Source organism: Crotalus tigris, unplaced genomic scaffold (genome assembly GCF_016545835.1).
Source record: "Crotalus tigris isolate CLP2741 ecotype Arizona unplaced genomic scaffold, ASM1654583v1 scf7180000018599.1079084, whole genome shotgun sequence".
Taxonomy (NCBI): domain Eukaryota; kingdom Metazoa; phylum Chordata; class Lepidosauria; order Squamata; family Viperidae; genus Crotalus; species Crotalus tigris.
In genome coordinates this window covers 719,493-742,566 of record NW_024097097.1, presented here as the reverse complement: position 1 = coordinate 742,566, position 23,074 = coordinate 719,493, and the positions used below count along the sequence as shown (strand labels likewise).

Below are 23,074 nucleotides of genomic sequence, written 5' to 3'. Positions count from 1 at the left end.
AATTTGAATATTCATCATACCATAAGATGCTATTCATGGCCAAGTAACATTTTCCTTGGAGCAAAATGACACACAGCAGTGAACAAGCTTTTGACAAATCCCAGAACATGGATCACGCAAACAAAATACAAGCGCAATATAAGCTTCTGGTTGATTATACAACTTAGTTATCTGCAGCTTGATATTGCAATTTTGATATATTCCTGGGTTAACCACATCGTCTTGTACTTGAAGGAATGGTTTCTGTAGTAGGGAGTTTTCAGTTCATCTCACTTCCTGTCCCAACGTAGCGGCATGTGGTCATGTGAAAGTAGTCCTAAGACGGAAATGATTGCATACAACCATTAGGAATGTGGAAGGTGGCAGTGGCTTGGCCTTATGGTCAAACAAAAAACTCAGAAAAATCAGGAATTTATACTCTTTGGTTATTATTGTTATCCTTTAATATAAGAAAGGGTGTATATTAAGCATAGACCCTGGAAGATGCAATAAAAAATGTTCTAACTGCTAGCATGCAAGATCTTATCAACTGGCTGTTTTCATCTTCAGCTATTGGTCAGAGAATTCAACTGATTAGCTGGTGGTTTTCGAGAAGTTCTGGAGACATAATGATTATATAAATGCTTTCATAAATCCTGTACCCAGATGACTACATAAATCTAGAGAGATTCAGAGCAAACTGGATCCACCTAAGGTATATTGTAAATCTGATATGGAGGAGTAAAGGGATTGAAAGGCTGATTTCTGGAAATATTCATATATGAATCAGCCATCTTGGTAAAACTAAACAGCTCTGACTTTGCCCAGAGCCTGTTAATAAGACACCTGGGCACATCATATAAACCACCTTAAGTACTATGACTCAAGAAATATGTGATATAAATGTACTAAATAAAATAACATAAGGGCAAATGTAGGAAAAATACTGGCCTGATACAGTAATTAAAATATCTCTCTTAGAAAGCTGCAGAACCTGCTGAAGAATTTATAAAAGCACTCACTAGAATAGTACTACAGAGTTTAGGATAGGTTCACTCCTACATTCAGATGTTTGCAAAATTTGGACCAGAAAAGAATGTTTACAAAATTCCTTAGTTGAGCACACAAGGTTTATTAGAAGACCCTCTATATGTGATGTGAGCAGCATGGGAATCACTCTTTTATTGTTTCACCTCATGACACTTTTATAACATTCATCTCTATGGATTTTTCTTGCCACAGTTATCAATTCTATTCTCAGATAGACAACATTCATGGGAAGGAGAACAAGGGACAGTTATCCTGCCCACACAATGCTGGTCTTTTAAATATTTTACAGCAATAATGTGGGGCAGAGTCATAGAAAAAAACAACTATATTGTACAAAACAGTAACTGTAGATAGGAGTAGCTGTAACAAATCAAACTTGCTTTGAGGGAGACTTTATTGTATTGTTTTGTCAGGTTTCACAGAGGGACTAAGTTATAGGCACTTTACACAGATGAGGAAGGTTTTAATAAGCTCACTGAATTATGCATCTATCATAATGATGTGAAGAATTCAACTCATATATAAGTCCAAAAAGAGATGCGATAGGAGGGAGAAGTGGATGTGAGTTATCTTGGGGTGCTAATGACCTGCAAGCTATTTCTAAGATTACATAAAGAAGAATATTATTACACAGGAAATTGACAATACTAAATATTGACATGATTCTCAGGGGTTGTGGGGAGTAGGTATTCTACTGTCCGTTCTGGTTTGGAAAACTTTCCTGTTTTTTTCCAGTACATTCCATTTTTCCAAATTAATTAATACTAGGAAATTCATTACTTAAGAGATTCCTGGGTTTCCTGCCAATAAATACCTTCTCTCATGTCATTCCATGCCTCAACTTGGAGAAAATCAACAGTATTTATATACAGTAGATGCTGAAGATGGTACATTTAAGTTGGTTGAATTTTATGAAATGAAATACTGAAACCAAAATTGGACAACTCCAGTTTGACATCAACAATAGGCATAGATAGAAAACCAGGCACATAGAATTAAATTATATAGACAACAGTAGGGAGGGGTAAAGGACTGCGTCCCTGGGGAATGTGTGGTCTCACAGTAAAATTTTAGACTTTTCCTTCAGCATACTTTCTAAAATTAATTGCATATGGTGTGAGATTCCTTTAATGCTAGAGATTCAGTTTGCCAGTATACAGATAAGACTTCTATGGAATATGTATGGACCTTTCTAAGCCATGGATAAGTCAGCAATACTTTCTCCCTCTTCCATCATCAATAGTTAACCCAATGCTTTTTGCCTGTGCAGAAAAGACACACAATGCTTTAGGAAGCAAAATATATGTCTGAGAGAAGGACAAAGACATGTCCATCATTTTAATTGTGAAAATTGAAAAAGACAGTGATCAGAGAAATTCAACACTTTTTAAAATTGTCAAATGGGAAAGAAGGTTTTTATATTCCAAAAGATTTAGTGAAGGGCTTCATATAAAATCCTCAGATATCAGGAATGAAGTCAACTCTTTTGACCACATCCTTACAGAGTAAATTGTATGTATATCAACCATGCAAGCATATGGAACTGACAAATTTGTAAATCTGTTTAAAAAGCACCCGCAATATAAGAAAGTATGCACAATTGTTACCTATCTATCCAGAGAGTAGCATGGCTATTTAGAACAGTTTCTTCCCTTTACCATGATCTCATTCTGATCACTTCCAGTTCAACTAGGTCAGGGGTGTCAAACTGCCAGCCAGCAGGCCGGATGTGTCATGGTGAAACCGCGCCCACCCCATTGCCAGCAATGGAAAAATGTCACGTGACATTGTGAGTTTGAGACCCCTGATCTAGGTGATCACTCTGTTACTCATGTGTTGCAGCTATGATTTCATTTTACCTTTTAACTGCAATCCAAACTTTACCTATGCTAGTTTTCTGAGCTTGAATCTACTTTTAAGAAGGCAAGCAATATATTCTATCCATGTCAATGTTTTAGTCTTTCTTTGAAAAGCAGTGTGAAACTAACTTATATCTCAGTAGAATATGTAATCTACAGACCTCTTAGTCATCCTCAAGATTATGATGACTGTAGTTCTCAGGATTACCCTGTGATATTGGCAAATAGGAAATTCAAGTAGGATATGAAGCTAAGACAGAAGCCCTTATATATTTATCTGGGTAAGATAGCGGATCAAATAAAGATCTGAATACTGAACTGAAGCAGCTTCTTGAAAATCTGAACTGAAGAAGCTTCTTGGATGAAAAGCAAAACGTTTTCAAGGGGGAAAAAAAAGAAAATAAGTCCAATTGCCTTTTGAAAAAGCATTTTTCAGACAACCGTGACCTGGATGACTTGGAATCTCCACAGATATCTGAATACTTGAAAATGAAATAGACCTTCTCAATTTCAAGTGATGGCCTGGCCCACCTCAAGTAGGATCAAATTATATTCAGTATAAGTAGCAAGCTGTCCCAGGATAGGCAAAGAGATCTACTTTTTTAATTCAATCATTGGAAGGAAATTAGAAAGAAATTAAGAAAAGCTCTGCCCTAATGTATTAGGCAATAAATTGGTTCTGAATGGGAACCGCTGTTCTTGAAATTATTGTAATATTATTTTCTTCATCTCAATAAACCTTGCTTAGAAAAAACTACTTTCTGTTGGACACTTGGGTGGCTGCAGGAGACCTGAAGGAAAAGGAAATGGAGAAGAGATGTCTTCCTACTCAGTTCCTGACATTTTACAGTAGCTCAGCTATGAAGAATACAAAGACATCAAAATCTACAGTAGTCACTTGGGAACAATCTGATTCACCTTAGGAGAAAGAGCTAGAGTAAGGGGCACAAGAAAAGTTTTTAGCTATGTAAAATCATATCATAGAAGATGAATAGCAGCTTAACTAAAGCAATGAAACAGCTGTGAATGTGGGTTGTAGAAAAGTGATCTAAGATGTATGTTAAATATAGCTTCTTTGGTGAAAACCTGAAGAAATATCTCAGGTGATGCTGAAGAAATGTTCCCTAGAGGTTTTAAAGAAGGCAGTGGATGAGCTGTTAGGAATATGTAAGGATAGGCAATCAAACGCTTGAGTTACTCAATACACATCCATTGTCTTACAGTTTCATAGGATTACTTTCCTTACAATCAGGGCCTATCCTTTTCTTACCTGTGTTCCCATTCATGTGCAAACATGAAGCAAAATTTGTTTTGCCACATAGCAAAATATTTGATCCTGAATGTTGCACTGAAAATATACACAATGGCATTCACCTTGATATCTTGTAGCAGTTTTCATTTATGTAGGAAAATCATGAGTTTGGAAGCAGTTCTTGATTAGACGTTTGTCTTTGCCATAAGCAGGGCAGGAGTAAAGAATCAATCTCTGTTGATAGGATCACTGCATGTAGTAATCTAAGAGTAATGCTGATGCAGTGCTATCATTCTGCACATGAAGGTGACCTTTGTGGAGATGATACAAACAGCTCTGAGTCCCACAGTTGCTAGGAAACTTCATAGAAGCAGGGCAATGTGGATGCAACATGATGAAGAGCAGCAATCCAGAATATTGAGAATCATTCTGCTGATTCTTCCTGTTTTAGAATAGTAGGAAATGGAAGAAAGTGCTCAGTCCTTCTAATTTGTATGTAAATGAGTGTGCATGTGGATCTGTGTCAGTGCATTTCTGTACCTATGTCACTAGAGCTTATAAATCTGTCACCAACATGAAAACTACATCCTAATTTGGGATTATGTGGGTTGGGATGCTGTCCCTGTTACAATAATTATAAGAGGTAAACATGATATTAAATATCTGTGTCTGTGTCCCTAATTTGGCTCTCTTTCACGACCGTCCTTGTGTTGTCTGCTTCTGATCTCCACCAAACTCTGGACTGTATAGACCTTTAGGGTCCTAGTAGTTTCCCTGCGTGCTTTTGTCAACATAATATCCACAGTGGAATCACTCATCTTTGCTCAATAGGCTTGTGAATCTGCTATGATTTGAATGGATCCGGTTTACTAAGAAGTGGGCAGGGCTTACCCATGAATGGATCTTGTGTTTGGTGTGGAGGATATGGCCCTAAGCTCCAGCCTACATGATTGAGCAGGTGAAGCCACAGCACTCCTTCAAGAAAATGAGGCCTGTCTTTGTTACATAGGGTGGGGAGGTTTGCTGTCCTCTTGATGTCATCTTCTTTTCTTTTACAGGAGCTATGAAGAAACAATTGGTTATTGCCATAAGAACAGCACTTGTCATACAGCTCTGGAGAATGAACTACAAGCTGATCTGGGGAAAGGGGGTCTCTCTGATGTCTGAGCAATTCATTAGGAAAGACTGAGTACTAGTGCTGGGTCAGAACTAACTGATGAGTATCCTGAGTATTCACAGAGGAGAAATACCCTTAATCAAGTAGTTGCAAAAATTACAGCAAATCTTATGTCCATTAAAATGCTGCACAGGTCAGTCTCTCACCTTCAATATTGTTCCTGCTTTGGGCATTATATTTTTGAATGACTCAGAGAGGTTGACTGCATTATTCAATTGACCAATAGTGAGATATGGCTGCAAAAAATGCAAATGCAATCAACAGCATTAAACTTGTTTTATTCATGATCAGTAATTATTCTATTCTGTTCTGTTCAAACTCCATCCTGAGTACTGTGTCCAGTTTTAGGCATCACACTTTAAGAAGGATTTAGAGAAGTAGGTTCAAAGAAAGCCTGTATGGATGATTAGAGGTCTAGAAACATAAACCTATGAAAAAAAAAAGATTAAAGGAGCTTGTCATGTCTAACCTTGGAAAAAAATGATTATGGGGATAGCATTCTTCCAATATCTGGAAGAGTAAAAGAAGGTCCAGACCTGTTATCTCTCATTTTAGAATTCAGGGACTGTCATTATAAAAGGCTGATTCTGGATGAATGATAGAAAAAAATTATGAACTCTGAATAAGCAGAGTAGAAGCAATTATCTAGAAAGATGGTGGGCTTCCTGTCATTGGGGGCAGTTGGACAGTCATCTGTCTGGGACACTTTAATTTGGATTCTTGCACCAAGACTAGAGTTGAACTCAATGACCTAAACCATTCCTACCAACCCTATAGTTCTACAAAAATAAACATGCAGGATAAAGTTCAGCCAATAATGCAAACTCACTAATTTTGCTTAATACTGTGCAGATTTCTTTCTTTCGCTCTTCATATAAGCATGGATATATTATCTTGTCCATAAAAAGCAGGAGAGACAATTCCACATTCATGAGTACCTACTTGTTTTCAGAAGGCAGGTTTTGGAAAGCTTGTTCTTTAAAAATTCAGCCATTTCCTTATCTTCTTCTCGTTCTCTGTGAAAAGAAGAAACAGTCTTAGATCTGAAAAGACAATCACAAAGGAGGTGGAGTCTGAGTGATGGCTCTCCAAATCTCTGTGAAAGAGAAAGCTACTTTTCTTTAATTCTTGAATTCTCACGTTTAGAGTAGTAAATCAACTAGTTCTCATTTATTGGCAAGGAAGGTGCTTCAGTGGGATGTGATCATCTGGTCATTGGCTACATATACTTGTTTCTTGTCTTTTTATAAAATATTTCAAAATTCAGAGAACCTCAAATAACCAGTTAGGAAGTTTGGGGTAACATGATGAATTTCTTAGGAAGACATGATTTTGCTAAATTTGTATTCCTGCCTTGATTACTTTTCTGTACAGGTAGTTCTCAGCGTACGACCACCATGAGCCCAAAATCCTTGGCTAAGCAAGACAGTTGTTAAATGAGTTTTGCCCCCTTTTACAACATTTCTTGCCTCAGTTGCTAAGCTAGTAAGCTTCCCCAAACAAAGCTTTCCCACTTATTTTGTTTGTCAGAAGGTCACAAAAAATGATCACATGACCCTGGGACACTGCAACTGTCATAAAACATGCCAACGGCCAAGCTTCCAAATTTTGATCATATGACATGGGGATGCTATAATAGCTGTAAGCATGAAAAATGATCATAAATCATTTTTCAGTGCCATTGTAACTTCAAACAATGACTAAAAGAATGGGTGTAAGTCGAGGACTATCTGTAATCTACTCCTGTTGCCACATTTCCTTTGTCAAAGTCTCAACAGTGTTTTAAACAGGATGGTATGATTAATGCAAAACTGAATGTAACACAGTACAGAAAAGAAGTGAAAAAATTCTGACTTTGTGTCCAAACTGTTCAGAAAGCAAACTAGTTTAGCAGAATGCCTGCGTGGTACAGTAGATAAAACACTGGCCTTTTGGCAGCAACCTTGTCCAACTGAGTCCCCCACAGATGTGTTAGGATAATTAGGATTCCAAAATCACAATTCAGCCTTCTGAATCTACATCTTTCTAGTGCACTTTTCTGCATCCTGGTATCTACTAGCTTTGCTGAACTGCAATTCCCAGAAATGCTAATTATTGACAATGCTGGTTTGGAATTCTGGGAATTGTAGTAATACTGGGCCTCAGCTCTGCAGGTTTATTATAGGAATAAAAAGGAATAACTACTATGTGTTTTCTTGGAATGTTTGCAGTATGGGGGAACATAATGTAATCAAGAACTTTGCAGGAAGTTGGCATGCTTACCTGAGCCTTTCAAATTCTACATCATCCACAAGGAAATCCCGAGTCTCCACAAGTTTATGAATTTGTTGCACTAAATCGTCCTCCTTCTGTTTGTCGTCTTTTGATTTTTTATTTTCTGCAATATGGGAAAAATACATGTACAGATATGTTTATTATAGAAAACATTTGCAGGTAAGATGAAGAAGATAATTCTCAGAATGAAGGAATTCCCAGAAAGATTATTGTTTAGATTAGATTAGATTAGATTAGATTAGATTAGATTAGATTATCAATTATCACCAGTTGTAGAATATTCTCCCAAGAAAGTTTTACTTAGTTCTTGCCTTCAGAGACAGGAAAATATCTGCTTACTGGGTTTTTGAAATCCATATTAATCTTCCTGTCTCTTTATGAAATTTTCTTCCCTGTTAATTTTGAATTTAATGTGTATTTGTTATATTGGAAATCCTAGAAGGAAAAACAGCTCAGGATGCATGGGAAACTCTGAAAAATGAAATACTAAGGGCCCAAACAAAAACAAAACCACAGAGAAAGAAAAAAAAATGGATGAGACCAACATGGTTGCACAAAGAGTTCTCTGACAAACAGGATGAAGAGGGACAAGTATAAAAAATGAAAACATGGATATTTAACTAAAACATAATATCAGCAAATAGTCTGAATCTACAGGGATGGAGTCAGGCAGGCTAAGGCTCAGAATAAATTAAGACTTGCAACAAATGCCAACAATAACCAAAATAAGTTTCTTTCAGACAATAAGGAACAAGAAAAAAAAAGTCAAGGAAATGATCAGTCCACTAATGGGAGAAGATGGCAAAAAAGTGGTGGGCACCAGGGAAAAATCAGAGCTGGTTAAATCCTTCTTTGCATCTGTCTTCATGCAAAAGGAAAAAATAGTCCAACCCAACAAAAGCAGCATATGGGAAACAGAACAGAAATGTAGATTAAAATAGGTAAGAAATTGGTTAAAAAACACTTATTCACTGGAGATGAATTCAGATCACCAGGACCAGATGGTTTATATTCCAGAGAACTGAAAGAGCTGGCAGATGTGATCTTTTCCAAGTATAGCAGAATCTATTGATGGACCTGACTCTCAACAGAATGGTATGCAATATGGGCTCATAAACCACAGACAATTCAATTACGGTTGCCATGCAGCCTCTTGAACTTTTCAACAATTGCTACTGAATTTGAGTTTTGGGAATCTACATAATTCTGTAAGAAATTCTGTGTCTTATAAATCCGCCAGCAGTCTTTGGAACAATGGCCTTACCTGGCACTGTAATCAACTTCTGTAACTCCTTTTTCAACCTGCTGATTTCCTTACAAAGCTGGATATCATCCATCCTGCACAAACAGAAAAAAAAAACATAGCCCTAAGCATAAGATAGAGCTTCTTTGGTGTAGTGGTTAAAGCATCAGGTTAGGGAGACCATGATTTCTACCTTGGGTACAAAGCCAGCTGGATGACCTTGTGCCAGCCATGTTCTCAACCCTAGGAAAGAAGCAATGGCAAACCACTTTTGAAAAACCTTGCCAAGAAAACTGCAGGAACAAGAATTTGATGTGATTGAGTAGAAGGAATAAAAACAGATGAAACCTGAACAGCACTTATTAGAAGTTATGAAAGAAAACTGAATAAAGAGCACAGTGGTCTTATTATTGTTGTATATGATCATGACAGCAAGATTTTTATATGTGAAGAAATTGAAAAATAAAGAAGTGGATGTTTAAAATTATAGATTTGGCAGAATGGCAAAACTTACATTTCTAGAAAAAGAGATAACTACATATACTTTTATTAAAAACTGGAGTCTCTTATGGACTATGTTACAATTGTAGAAAAAAATAGCTGGATGATAAAGAGTTTTATAGATTAATTAAGGGGAGATAATGAAAAACGTAAATAGTGACTACAATCATATAAAAGAATAAGAAATGGTTACTGGCTCAGTGAGAAAAGAAGGACGGAAGTGGATGATACCATTTTTTTTGTTTAAATTAGATGTTCAGTTTTGTACTGTGGGTTTATGTTTTTGTGTATGTTTCTGTATTGTGTTTCATGCATAAAATTTTAATAAAGTTTATACAGAAAAGGAAAATAATATTTAACAAGCTAAAGTGAACACAGAAACCATACATGATTATGGAAGGCAACATTTACCGATATGTACTACCATACTCTTTCAATAGTAACTGCTTTATTTCTTCCAAAGGAAAATGACACTGAATATAAGAGAATCAATCTAAAAAGAAAAGTAGATAGGAGATGATTGAGAGATGATAACTATCTGGCTAGATAAATTGTTTGACAGACAGACAGATTGATTGACAGGCAAATTGATTGACAGACAGAAAGATAAATAGATTGATTGACAGACAGATAGATTGATTGACAGACAAAAGATATCTTGTCCTGTGCCCCATTCCCCTATCTTCAACTATAGCTGAAAACTCCAACTGAAAGAAGCCTGCCCCTCCCACTCCCTACAATATGCATAAATATTACATGTCCATTGTATGTATTTATACATACTTGCCAGACATCACACTCAAAGAAACAGCAGTGCCTGAAACTAAATAAATATTAATAAATTAGTTTGTGATGTGTTGGTTTTTAATTGCTGTTGTTGTATCTGGCTGTTTTTAATTTGATTATTAAATCACTCTGAGTTATGTATAGCAAGTGGGTAGGCATATAAATAAATAACAATACATATTAAGATATGACTATATTTGGACAGGAAAAAAAAGGAAAAGGGGTACAAGCTATTCATACTTGCTTCTTCACAATTACTTGTTTAGGTAAGTGTAGGAAAACTATCTTCCACTTATCAAAACTTATGCAACTTTCTCTCCTTTGAAATAATGTTCAACATTTATTAAGTAAAAATGAATGAAAATTAATAGAAAAAAATACAGGATAATGTATGTGTTAAGCAAAAAAGAAAAAGATGCACGTAAAGATGCCAGGCTAAGCAAAGGCTGTCCACAGTCTAAAGGAGCTATCCATGGTTCTGACCAAGGAGAAAGACCACAATTTTAGAATTGGTATCCCATTAAGTAAATCTATAGATCCACACTGTAAATTTTTAAATCTTTTTGTAACATTGCATTACATGTAGGAATAAACTCTGATGAGCCTAAGGTTATGAAGGTCTGAGTACATATGTCTGACATTGTACAGTACATTCATTTTTACACAGCTGATCTGTATAATTTAAAAGAGAAATGTACACTGGCTAGAACCACCTTTTAAAATGCTTTCCTCTTGGTCTACCTGTCTATCAAATTTAGATATCACCCATCTTACTCTCAGAGTAACTCTGGGCAGTTTACAGATAAAAGACTAAAAACCGTATAAAATGTAGTATATACCAAGGTCAGTAAAATGGGAGCCAAGTAAAAACATAGGAAAATAAATTAAAAGACAGTAGGAGGCAGTGAAAGCCTTCAGGTCACTAACCACCTTCAGATTTATATGCTCCTCTTTGAGCCCCACATAAGTTGGTAGAGTCAAGTCTTCATTTTTCTGAAAGGCCAGGAGAGTGGGGGGCATTTAACCTCTGGCGGAAGGATGTTTCATAGGGGAGGGGCAATGGCAGAAAGGTCTCTTTCTAGACCCTGCCAGTTGGGATTCTTTAACTGATGGCATCTGCAACATACCTTCCCTGCTAAGTCCAGAACTTGGAATAGAGTCTTCTTTGTCCTCAGAATTCCCAGCTTAATTGCTTCCAGTATGGAGTGAGTCAAAGCCAGGAGAAAATAATGCTCTAGTAAAATATTTAGAGCTACAGAAATGTCTATCCTTAACCACTCCTAGTCTCAGTTTTAGAAAATTAGCTGTTACTGATAAGTCAACAAAGAAAAAGGTTGTGGCACAACACAGATGGGAAGTCCTTCTCACAGTACCTTAAGGCTTAAGGTTAATCCCAAAATACTGGTCTGCTTTGAACTCTTAGATTTATCCAGAGTGACGGTTTAAAGGAAAATGTTCAGTTGACAGAAGGGATATTTTCACAGATATGACATGTTAGTGAAATCTCTCTCTCTTGCTCTCTCTCTCTCTCTCTCTCTCTTTCTCTCTCTCTCTCTCTCTCTCTCTCTCTCTCTCTGTGTGTGTGTGTGTGTGTGTGTGTGTGTGTTGCAAATATGTGGAAGATAGGAGGACTAAGGGATAGAAAAACTGTAACCTAATCCATGCTTTTTTGAGGTATGCAACTTGGTCAGCTGACTGAGCTAATATTCAGTCCCATATACTGTAAAAATCCTTTGCAAACATTGCTACTCTCTGGAGTTCTTTCCAAATCAGATTGCCATCACAGAAACCTCTGAAATTTCTGGGGCAGGCTGAATAATGTAGACTTTGAGGAAGTGACGCTGACCTGATTCTTTTGAGAAATTCTTCTCATGCAATGAAGCCTACAATTATTTTGAGGAATCTGTTGCAGATGAGGGGATTGAGGAGTGTAAAGACATGTTCAAAATTGCATGGAGGGACAAAAGCTGTTGAATTGACAAGGTGAAAGGGAAGGGGGGCAGAAGGAGGAAAATGTGGCAAGAGAATTCAACATTACCTCCTTCTTGCTACCCTACAAACTTGGAAAATCACCTGAAGCCTTACATATCACACACACACAAACACAGACACACAGACCCAGTTTTCCCAATTTCCAACTCACATGTATCGGAGCTCTGACTCTCTCCGCACAAGAACTTCCTTGATTCTTTCAATTTTGCAAAGTTCTCCTTCAATGTCATCAAGGGTAGCTGTAGAGTCAGCCATAGAAACTATTTCTTCCCCTGAAGAAATAAAAGACAAGAAACGCAGTTAGTGAGAAGGATGGAGGAGAAGAGAGGAAGATCTAACATCAACCAATCACTTGAGTGAACAGGCTGAAGATTAGTGTTAGGCAGCACCTTCAGCAATTATATTCACATGGAACCCAATCAGTCTTTTTCTCTTTTTTTGGTGAGCTACTCAGGGTGCTTGTATACGAGATAGTCAGCCATATGAATATTTACAATAACAATAAAAAACAATTCTTCCTTAGCACAATAATCCTCAAGATCATTAGAACTGTCAATCCTAATTTTACCCCTTTCCCCATGATATTGATTTTCTTTCATCTCCAAACCACAGTTTTCATAGCCTTATCCTCCATAGTTTCATAGCTCATCCCTGTCCTTTCCATCACAAAGACCTTTAAAAAAAACATTGCCCATTCCTGCTGGAAAGGAGGCTACAGGGATTCCTACTACTATTTAGAAAATGGTGAGAGGGTTTCCCATAGGAACTATTGGAGCCTGAACACAACATTCATTATCTGCTCTGTTCTGGGCCCAGTGCTCTTCAACATCTTCCTCAGTGATTTGGATGAGGGATAGATGGGGAACTCATAAAATCTGCAGACAACACCAAGCTGGCAAGAATAGCCAACACTCCAGAAGATAGGCTTAAGATATAGAAGGATCTTGACAGACTTGAACATTGGGTGCTATCTAACAAAATGAAATTCAATGGTGAAAAAAGCAAGGTTCTACATTTAGGCAAGAAAAACCAAATGCATAGGTATAGTATAGGTGGTACCTTGTTCAATAGTAGTAACTGTGAGAGGGATCTCAGAGTCCTAGTGGACAATTACTTAAATATGAGCCAGCAGTGTGCTGCAGCTGCCAAAAAAGCCAACACGATGCTAGGCTGCATTAACAGAGGGATAGAATCAAGATCACGTGAAGTGTTAATACCACTTTATAATGTGTTAGGCCACACTTGGAATACTGCATCCAGCTGTGGTCACCACGATGTAAAAAAGATGTTGAGACTCTAGAAAGAGTACTAAGAAGAGCAACAAAGATGATTAGGAGACTGGAGGCTAAAGCATATAAGGAAAGGCTGCTGGAATTGGGTATGTCTAGTTCAGGGGTAGGCAACCTTGACTCTTTTATGACTCGTGGACTTCAACTCCCAGAATTCCTGAGCCAGCATGGCTCAGCTTGGAAATTCTGCCTTTCCCCTCAACATGGCTGGCTCAGGAATTCTGGGAGTTGAAGTCCACAAGTCATAAAGGAGCCAAGGTTGCCTACCCCTGGTCTAGTTTAATGAAGAGAAGGACGAGGGGGGACATGATAGCAGTGTTCCAATATCTCAGGGGCTGCCACAAAGAAGAGGGAGTCAAGCTATTCTCCAAGCTATTCTTCTCTTGTCCTGAAGGCAGGACAAGAAGCAACGGATGGAAATTAATCAAAGAGAGAACCAACCTAGAACTAAGGAGAAATTTCCTGACAGAACAATTAATCAGTGGAACAACTTGCCTCCAGAAGTTACAAATGCTCCAACACTGCAAGTTTTTAAGAAGAGACTGGACAACCATTTGTCTGAAATGGTATAGGGTTTCCCGCCTGAGCAGGTGGTTGGACTAGAAGATCTCCAAGGTCCCTTCCAATTTATTATTATTATTATTATTATTATTATTATTGTTGTTGTTGTTGTTATTTCCATCATGCTAGAATGGTGTACCAATTCCACTTGTTCCTTATCCTCATGACTGGCCTTGTCTCATTTCTAGGCTTTGGTTTATCCTGTTTTATCGTGCTGTTTGTTGTATTGCTAAACACCCATCAGTTGCAGAATAAAGAGAAAGAAGAGAGCCAGGAGATCATTGCTGTGCCAGCAGCTTTTTTGCAAAGATCATTAGTGAGAAAAGGATGGTTGCTCCTAGGCTGAAATACCTGTCTATGCTGATCTCTCCCTGCCTCAATGTTTTGGACTTCAACTTTTGGATTCTGAATTAAAGTATTCAACCTCCTAAAAGGATTTCAATTGGACCTAAAGCAAAATGTTCAAATGGCAAATAAGGGCTAAAGATATGGAACAGCACTGAAACACTGGGAGAATTGCTAGCAACTCCTCCAATCTAGCACCTGAAGGGATGTCAACTATAGAAAAGGTCCAAATTGTGTCTGCAGGTCACTTTCTTTCTGATTTCACCCATAAAATGACTCCTCCATTCCTTCCTTCCTTCCTTCCTTCTTTCTTTCTTGCTTTCTTTCTTTCTTTCTTTCTTTCTTTCCCTTCCTTCCTTCCTTCCTTCCTTCCTTCCTTCCTTCCTTCCTTCCTTCCTTCCTTCCCTCTTTCAACACATCTTCAAGAATTTAACAAGCCCAGTGTATGTGCTTGCCTTCACTCTTAGCATTATTTCCCTGGAGAATCACTGAAATGAAACATATTATTGGAAAATGAAATGCCTGAATATTTCCTTTTTCCTAAGAGTGAGTAGAAAAAAGCATTTTAACTGGGTCAGAGGAACAAAGAAGAAGCCACCCTCTTTAAATAAAACAGGGAACAACAATTATGACACACCTGTCAGTGAAGAGGATGCCTGGATAATAGGGATGTTCTCTCACTGAAGTTTCTATCAATGGTTTTTAAATGCTAAGATGCCCTTTGTGTTTCTTCATGAATGGCTATAGCTCAGCAGGAAAGTATATGCTTGGCATACCCAAGAACTCAGATTCAATTCTTGGCATCTCCAGAAAGGACAAAGAAGCACTCCTGTCTGTCAATCACTGCCAGCAATACTGTGCAAGATGGACCAATGGCCTGAATCATAAGCTTCTTATGTTTCTGTGTTCTCCCCACCCCACCCGACCCACCTTGCCAGAATTGCTATTTATTGTTGTTAATTTCTCCTTCTGGAAATGATTCTGATGAAAGTTGGTGGCATATGCATTTAATAAAAAAATTATCCAGCAGGCTCTTGTGGCAAACTGAAACAGTGAGCATGAGTTACAAGTGACCCACCCCCACCCCAAAATCAGCTTGCCTTGATTTGAGTTCTGCAAACATTGGATCTGCTTTGCCAAATACGACTTGTGTGGAGAGAAAAGGAAGTTTGCAACTGCATTATGGCCAGTAATGCCATCTTTCTCTACTACACTAAAACTTGTTTGACATGTACAGTACTAGCAGAGGTCAGTAATAAGATCGGCATTTCATTATTGGAATCAACCCAGCAAGAAGGGCAGGGTTTGAGCTCAATTTCATTCTGTTTGAGAAGAGTTCCTCTTGGCAAAAGACAGCAAAAATTACAAATATCTGTCTTATATGACCTTGTGGAAGAGCAATTGTTTCTAGGTGCCTAGCATTATAATTAACAGGGGAATGCTCTGATTTGGGTGCCTCTGTCAAATATTTGACAGAGGCACCCGAATTTCTGCACAAATTTCTACTATGCTGGCTGGGGAATTCTGGGAATTCAAGTCCACAAGTCTTCAAGTTGCCACGTTTGGAGACCCCTGGCCTAAGAGATACTCAAACTTCTGCATAAACCAAGACATGTCCAAGTATACTAACACTTAATCTGGAGTGACTCAAGACTTTTTGTTGTCTTAAGTGAAGCAGCATGAAGATGGAGAGATGACAAGTTGTTGTAATGTTCCAAAATTCCCTCAGTCATTGCAGGAGATACTTAAGTGCACTCTCGATTTGCATGGAAGAACAGGAAATATTTCCTTAATTGGTATGCTGCTTTCAGAGTGAGGAATTAACACGGAGCTGGTTTACTATGGGATGACTCAAACTTAGTGCCCTATTTTAGAATAGACTAGAGCTTCTAAGGTCTTCTAATCCAGCCCCCTGCTCAAGCAAGAGACCCTATACCAGGGGTAGGCAACCTTGGCTCTTTTATGACTCGTGGATTTCAACTCCCAGAATTCCTGAGCCAGCCATGCTGGCTCAGGAATTCTGGGAGTTGAAGTCCACGAGTCATAAAAGAGCTAAGGTTGCCTACCCCTGCATACCATTTCAGACAAATGGCTGTCCAGTCTCTTCTTAAAAGCCTCCAGTGACGAAGCATCCACAACTTCTGAAGACTAAAGCTGTGCCACTGGTTAATTGTCTTCACTGTTAGGATGAGTTTGGTTGACCAAAACTCAGTGCCCTATCTACAGCAAGTGATCAGAGCCACCTTTTAAAATGGCAGGGTCTTCTTTGACATGTGGCTAGGTAAAACTAGCAGATTTCTGAAATGCATGTCCAAATGCCATTTTCCTATCTTCAAACTGTTTTTGTGTTTTATTGCATACATTTAATAAAGTGGAGGATGGATGGATGGATGGATGCTTCTCACTTGGTTTAATAGCATTTGCTATATAATTTAAATCCATAATTCCTTATAAGAGAAAAGGAGATGAACAGATGCAGAGGGACAAGCAATGGATTTGTTCTGTCATTAAGAAATGGGAAGTTTGTCAGACCTAGCTTATTGTTTTCCCATTCACAAAAAATTAGGAACTTTCCCTGAACAAATAAATAATAAATCCTTACTTGGAGCTCAAATTCACATTTGGAAGCAATAAATGAATTTTGTTAGAAAAATAAAGACTATCCTCAGGCATCTTAGCTGAGGATAAGGATGCTACTTTTCTGGTAATCTGTGAATCATGTGTTTTTAACTTCCAGGGACAATATATGCCCTTTTAATTATTACAAGAGGTTGTTCCTTTGAGTGTTTAGTAAACAAACACCATGCTGCAATGATCTGTGTCAGATGCCCTTGGAAGGGGGATGAAGAGGAACCAAATATTTTGGTTCTCAGTCAGATGTTCTTGCTCATACTTGTCTTCCTTTCTGCCTATCACTATTGAATGCAAAGTTACTCTATCTTGATTGCCAGGGAAATAGGCAAGTGACCAAGAAGCCCCTTCTGTAATCCACAACATCACCAAGAGTTGTGGGGTGGGGGTGGGGGTAGAGTGTAAGAAGTAGAAAGAGGAATGAGCTATCAATCTTCTCTTGACTACTATAAAACTTTAAAAAAATAGTTAACACATGAACACCCGTGTGTTAATATCCATGCATACAAACATATATATACACACATAATATCATACAAACATATATTTCTTCTGCAGAGGTGCAGGGATTTGAGCCCTGTTGCTAGAGATAAAGGTCATAGAACTGAGTTGGTATTACAGCAGTGCCCCAGATGTGCAAAGTAAACTTACCTTTGCCTGAATCTGCTGCAGCCCACTTGGTTGATTCCAGGGATCCATACTGGGTGGATGCCTTGCTCTCCTTTTCCATCTTCACTCCTTGCTGTGGTTTTTAAAATGTCCCTCTTCCCCCTTTTTTAAATGGTCAGAATTCCCTAAGGAGGAGGACTTCTAAGGAGCAGAGGTTGCCAGGAAGCTAAGCTCAGCTTTTGATCAAGCAATCATTTAGTAAGGAATCAAAAGGGCAGGGATCTCAGCCAAGCCAGGTCCCGGCTTGGCAGCTGCCACCCACCATCAGTTCATACGGCGATGCTCTTGTACATCTGTCGAGGGATAAAGCAGAATCTGAGGCTGCAGGAGACTAGATGAAACTCTGTTATGACACTGAGAGATGCCCTCTGGTGGTTAAAAAGGTTTATTTTTTTATCATTTGAAAGACTCCAAAAAATCAAAATACCCCTATTTATTCCACTGACTTTGTCCCATCTCTCTGCCTGCAACTAGTCATTACTCAACCACTCAATTTAACTCCATGCAAAACAGTATAAAACCACTTGCATAAATATCTCTTTGTTTTTAAGTAAATTCAGCTAATAATACTATAGCGAGCTAAGCCCACCCAAAGTTGCAGATCGATTGCAAGAGGGTTTCCCCAGTATTATGACATGAATCGATTCCTTCCTCAACCTTTTTAGAGAGAGCAAAGAACAAGAATCAGTTTGTCCAACACAAAATATAAATTTATTTGCAGTTTGGAAGACAGAAGCTTTGTTCTTCTTCCCTTTACCTCTACTAAATCTTGAGCTTTATGGCATTTTCTCAGCATCAATTTTCAACACGTTTCATTGTGTTCAGCTTCTGCTGGACCCCTCCATATATTGTTGACATGCCACATTAATTCCATTAACTACAAAGGATATGAATTTAAAGTCCAATAAATGCAGAGGATTTCCCCCCTCCTCTCTATTCTTAATACAATATGAACAAAATTTTCCCAGATGTCCACTATCTTTACTTTCTGGTGAGTAAAAAATTTTAAATTTAAACTTGCTGGGACTTGCAATGAGCCAGTGCAATAAAATAAAATCAGATTGATTGAAAGCTGGTAAGGATTTCTGTTTTTCAGCAAAGTCTGCAAGTTCTATCATTTAATATTTATCTGTGAATCATCATCATCATCTAATGTATCTGTGAACTCCCCCAAAGTCCCTGGTAGTTGGGTCATATAAAAAGAAATAAAAATAAAATATCTGGAATGTGTTTACTTAAAACAGTGTAGGACAGCCCTGGACCAAGAAGAGACAGACCAATAGTCTCTTGTCACAATAGGCCCATGGCTGGGAGGGGAACTCCTTCACATTTCTTCTGCGCAACTAAGTTTTTCTGACTAAATGGAATAGCTGAAACTGCCTCAAATAAAGACATTTTCTTTGGCAGCTGCTAGGTAAACTCCAAATCCACTTTCCTCTTGTTTGCAAAATGTGCGTATTAGTCATCTTGATGGTGGCTAAACACACACCAGGAATAGAACATTCTTTATTTTGCAGTGATTCGTTTTACCATGACTGGGAGTTTAGTTCCTGGAGTAGAGACCTGAAAAGGTTACAGCCTTGAATTGTTGATTCTGTTGGGCAGGGAAGTAGGAGGGTGGAAGAACTAGTGAAGGTACTAGACATATTTTAATTTAAATACACTAATTGTATGTTTGGGAAACGAGGAGATAGATGGAATTTTAATTTAATTTTGGTTTAGGCTTTTTTGGACGAGAAAAAGGAAAGAGGCAGAGAGAGGAATATACTTCCAATGTTGTATGGAAGTTGTACATGCTTCTGAGCAATATAAAAAAAAATGAGAAAATTTAAGCACAGAATTTCAGTTGGGTCACTTACTTATTCAAGACGGATCATTGGTAGTGCAGACTGTCATAAAGTTTGGATCTGCATTTCCTCATTAGTCTTCTAGATAAAACAGCATTAACAATTCCTAGTAATGCTGCAATAATTGAACACCAAACTCTGAACATGTTCAGAATTTTGCAGCACTGGAGTCCAGAGGACATTCGGTTGTCACCACCACGCAATAGTGTATAACAGCTCAGTTATTCAAGCTGCCAAATTTAACCATAAAGCCACATATTGTGACTTGCCCCACTGCTTCCTTAAAATCATATTTCAATACATAGCAAGTCTCAACTGACTTATGAGTAAACCTTTAAAAACTTTATTTCTAATATGTAGTTATTTCCTTGGAAAAAATGATAATTTTTGGATTACAATATGGTTTATTAGTTTTTCCAAGGAAATTATTTAAATTAATTAGGGAACAATCCTACCATGATACATACTAGATAACAGAACTGTTTACCGAAGTGCATTGATCTTGTTTCGGGGATATGTTTTATCTTTTCTGTTAATTGGCATAAAATAATTAAATGTAACTATGATGTAGGAGAAGACCCAGCTGAGCCCGAGGGAAGGGTCAAACAGATCATTAGACACGAGTCCCTGCAAGCCCTCAAAAAAGCTAAGTCCAGACCAGCTTGAATGTCTTTCTTATCTCCCGCTCATTTCCCTTGACCGCTAGTTGGTCAGATTCTTGTAGACAGCTTAAACTTGCAACAAATTTTTATAATCATTTGAACTGCCTGAATCTCCTGATTTCCCTGGTGCTTGATATATGATTAAAATATATATAAATAAATATAAATTGCAGCTCATCTGCAAAAACATAGGTTTAATTAAAACTTACAGTGTTGAGTGAAAAACATGTTTCTGACTGAATAATGGGCCTCAACAGTCCCCCCCCCCAATCCTTTGGCTGCTGTTCCCCAAACTTGTTGAGCTAACTCCTGGTTTATGTTATATAAAACCATTAAGCACTTGGTTTAGATTTCTCAGACATCACTTCTGAATTTCTAAAGCCATTTTGCAGAATAAAATGAATTTCTGTTGTCTTGAATATTGTCTTTATTTAGTAAAACATATTGTCAAGATGGCTCATCCACCCTTTTGTGTTTATGAAGAAGCAGACAAAATAATACTTTTGTGAACAGTTCCAAATTCCAAATGTGCCATTAATCCAAAGGAGTTTGAGCACCAGCTGAGGCCTTGCAGCAAATTGAATGAAAGATGCACTTTAGCAGAGAAACACTTGACATACCTGGATTTCTGACAACCAATTGTCCAACCAATTCAAGCATGTCTTAAATTCAGCTTGGGACATTTAAGAGTGTTTCTATATATGTTACTTTCTTAATAGAAGCATTTGAAGCTGAATTGCCTCTGCAAGCAATACACATCCTTCACCTTGCTTTATTATTTGTTCAGAACTAACTTCTACTGTTTCTTCAGGCAGACAAAGAATGTTAAAATGTCAACCAATAAATGGTAGAAGATCGTAAAAGTCAAATGTATTTTTCTTCACATAACATACAGTTAAACCATGGAATCAATTATCAGAAGTTATGATGACTAAAGGCACTTCTTATAATAATTATGATAGTTATAAAATATTGCTTAAAATCTATTGTAAAGTAGTATAATTAGGAAAGATTCATGCTTGTGGGCTTTCTCTAGGACAAGAATGGATATCCCAGAATCCTCTGCGTCTCTAAAGGGCTTTCTTTCTCTCACAAGCCCTCCCCCCCCCCCATGTCTGTCTGTCTCTTCTTACCTTAGTGGTTAAAAACTGGTAGCATGATTTTGTGCCATTTGAAACCCCACAAATGTCAGTGTAAGTCCCTGGATACAATTAACATAATTTCCAAAACAATAAAAAAAATCCAGACAGCACCCACTAAAATAAACAAATAAATAAAAATCTGCAAACATCCTAGAAATGATGTCCCCATTCACGTTATCATTCTATATGCTGAATTCACATCAAAAATGATAAGTATGAGCCTTTTGGCCAATGCTAGTGTGGACTAGAGAGCATTTAGTCAGTTCCAGAAACACTCAGCCTAAGTATCAAGGTAGCTTTAATGAGCATGATTAAACTGAGGGATTAATTACCCAATTCTCTAGCAGTGGCCATCAGATTAGAAGACTTTAAAAAGAGATATGAATAAATATTAAGATTACTCTTATTTATTATCCTGGTATCCAAGGGAACATACCTCCAAACACCAGTTGCTAAGATACCTGATTGAAAAGGAAGCGGAAGAAACTGACTGAGCTCATGTTCTCCTCATGGGTTTTCCAGTAGGGAATTCCACCAGACAGCATTGGGGTTGAATGATGGAATAGATGATGGTACGATCTGATCTACCATGGATGTTTATGTTTTTGAGGGTACTTTGGTTCACTGTTCAAGCCTATCATTTCTGGTCATTTGTGAATTAGGATTTGTCCTTTAAGATAGCCATAGTCACATCCTGATGCCACCTCCTTAACATTTCCTTAACTGAAATTTCCTGAGGCCAGATGCTTACTTAACTACCCTGTGAGCAAAATTGGGAAGTGCAGTATAATGTTGCGGTGAGTAGAAAGTGTGCAGAACAGAGTTTTGCTCTTCAGCAAGTAATGAAGAAATGTATGACCTTTTAGAAAGTCTGTTGTATATGTGTTGATTTAGAAAAAGTTTGTGATAAAATAATAAGAACTGTTTTAGGTGAACAAGGAATTGAAAGTTGACTCCTGAATGTGTTTATAGTGGTTTTATAGGTTTTCACCCATAAAAGAACAATGCAAAACAACTCTTGAGAATGTTATCCATTTTATTAAAACAAGTACTTTCAATTTGAGCAAGTTTCTTTAGCAAAATTGTTTATTGGGTGAGTCAGTCCTGAACACTCCTGCATTTTGATCCAGAATGAAGCCATGGCTTTAAGATTTAAAATGCACTGTAAAATATTATTTTTCCTCTATTGGAAATTGTGTAGCTTAAATGTTTTCCAATGTAGCCACCTGGACACATCTTTCTCTATTTCTAAAGATTCTATCCCTGCTTGGATAAGTTACCGGACGCCTTCTTCCTCTGTGAGCCTGTCCTTGCCTAACAGAGAGAGAGAGACAGAATGTGGTTCTTTCTCTTCTGGTGTTCTGGCTTCTTCAGAGCCCTCTGTGCTGGACAGAATCTGTCCCATATTAGACCCCAATCTTCAGCATTCTTCTCTGAGTTGTTTCATGCTCCACTTCTGAGAAGGTTGCCTAGCCCAGCCTCTCCTCAAACCTGCACCTTTTCAGCAATATATCTCTTCTTTGTTCATCTCAGGTTACCAGCCAATACTGCGGTTAATTAAAACCAATAACAACTCTTCAACTACCAATACTATCTAGATTCATCTTAGCTTGCCACCTTCACTATCCATATTTTCCTTCTTCTTCCCAAAGTTCCCTCCTAGTTTTTGAGACTGTATCTTTCTTAACTTCTACTTATCAACCACTAGAGCAAGATGTAGGTTTGGGTTTTTTGTGCACTGGTGACAGATTCACAAAGAGGCATGGCTTTCTGCAGCCTATCATAAGTGGCGTATAATGTGAGCAAAGAAAACAT

At 37.8% G+C, this 23,074-nt stretch overlaps 1 protein-coding gene across 4 annotated transcripts; it reads right to left on the bottom strand.

Moving 5' to 3' along the window:
• Positions 1-205: 205 nt before the first annotated feature.
• On the bottom strand, positions 206-17,898 carry LOC120313324 (bMERB domain-containing protein 1-like). 4 transcript variants are annotated; one of them, XR_005558119.1, is made up of 7 exons: positions 17,591-17,898; positions 12,265-12,385; positions 8,856-8,929; positions 7,580-7,694; positions 6,260-6,333; positions 5,032-5,201; positions 206-316 (listed from the first exon to the last, which is right to left on the bottom strand). XR_005558119.1 is itself a non-coding variant. In XM_039355120.1 (6 exons), the coding sequence occupies exons 1-6, from the start codon at positions 17,667-17,669 to the stop codon at positions 270-272; spliced, it is 510 nt and encodes a 169-aa protein (XP_039211054.1). In that variant the 5' UTR covers positions 17,670-17,898; the 3' UTR covers positions 206-269. The 4 variants fall into 4 exon arrangements, 3 of the variants coding, with proteins under 3 accessions (XP_039211054.1, XP_039211053.1, XP_039211055.1); XM_039355120.1 differs by lacking the exon at positions 5,032-5,201; XM_039355119.1 differs by lacking the exon at positions 206-316 and having other exon boundaries at positions 1,130-5,201.
• Positions 17,899-23,074: the final 5,176 nt, after the last annotated feature.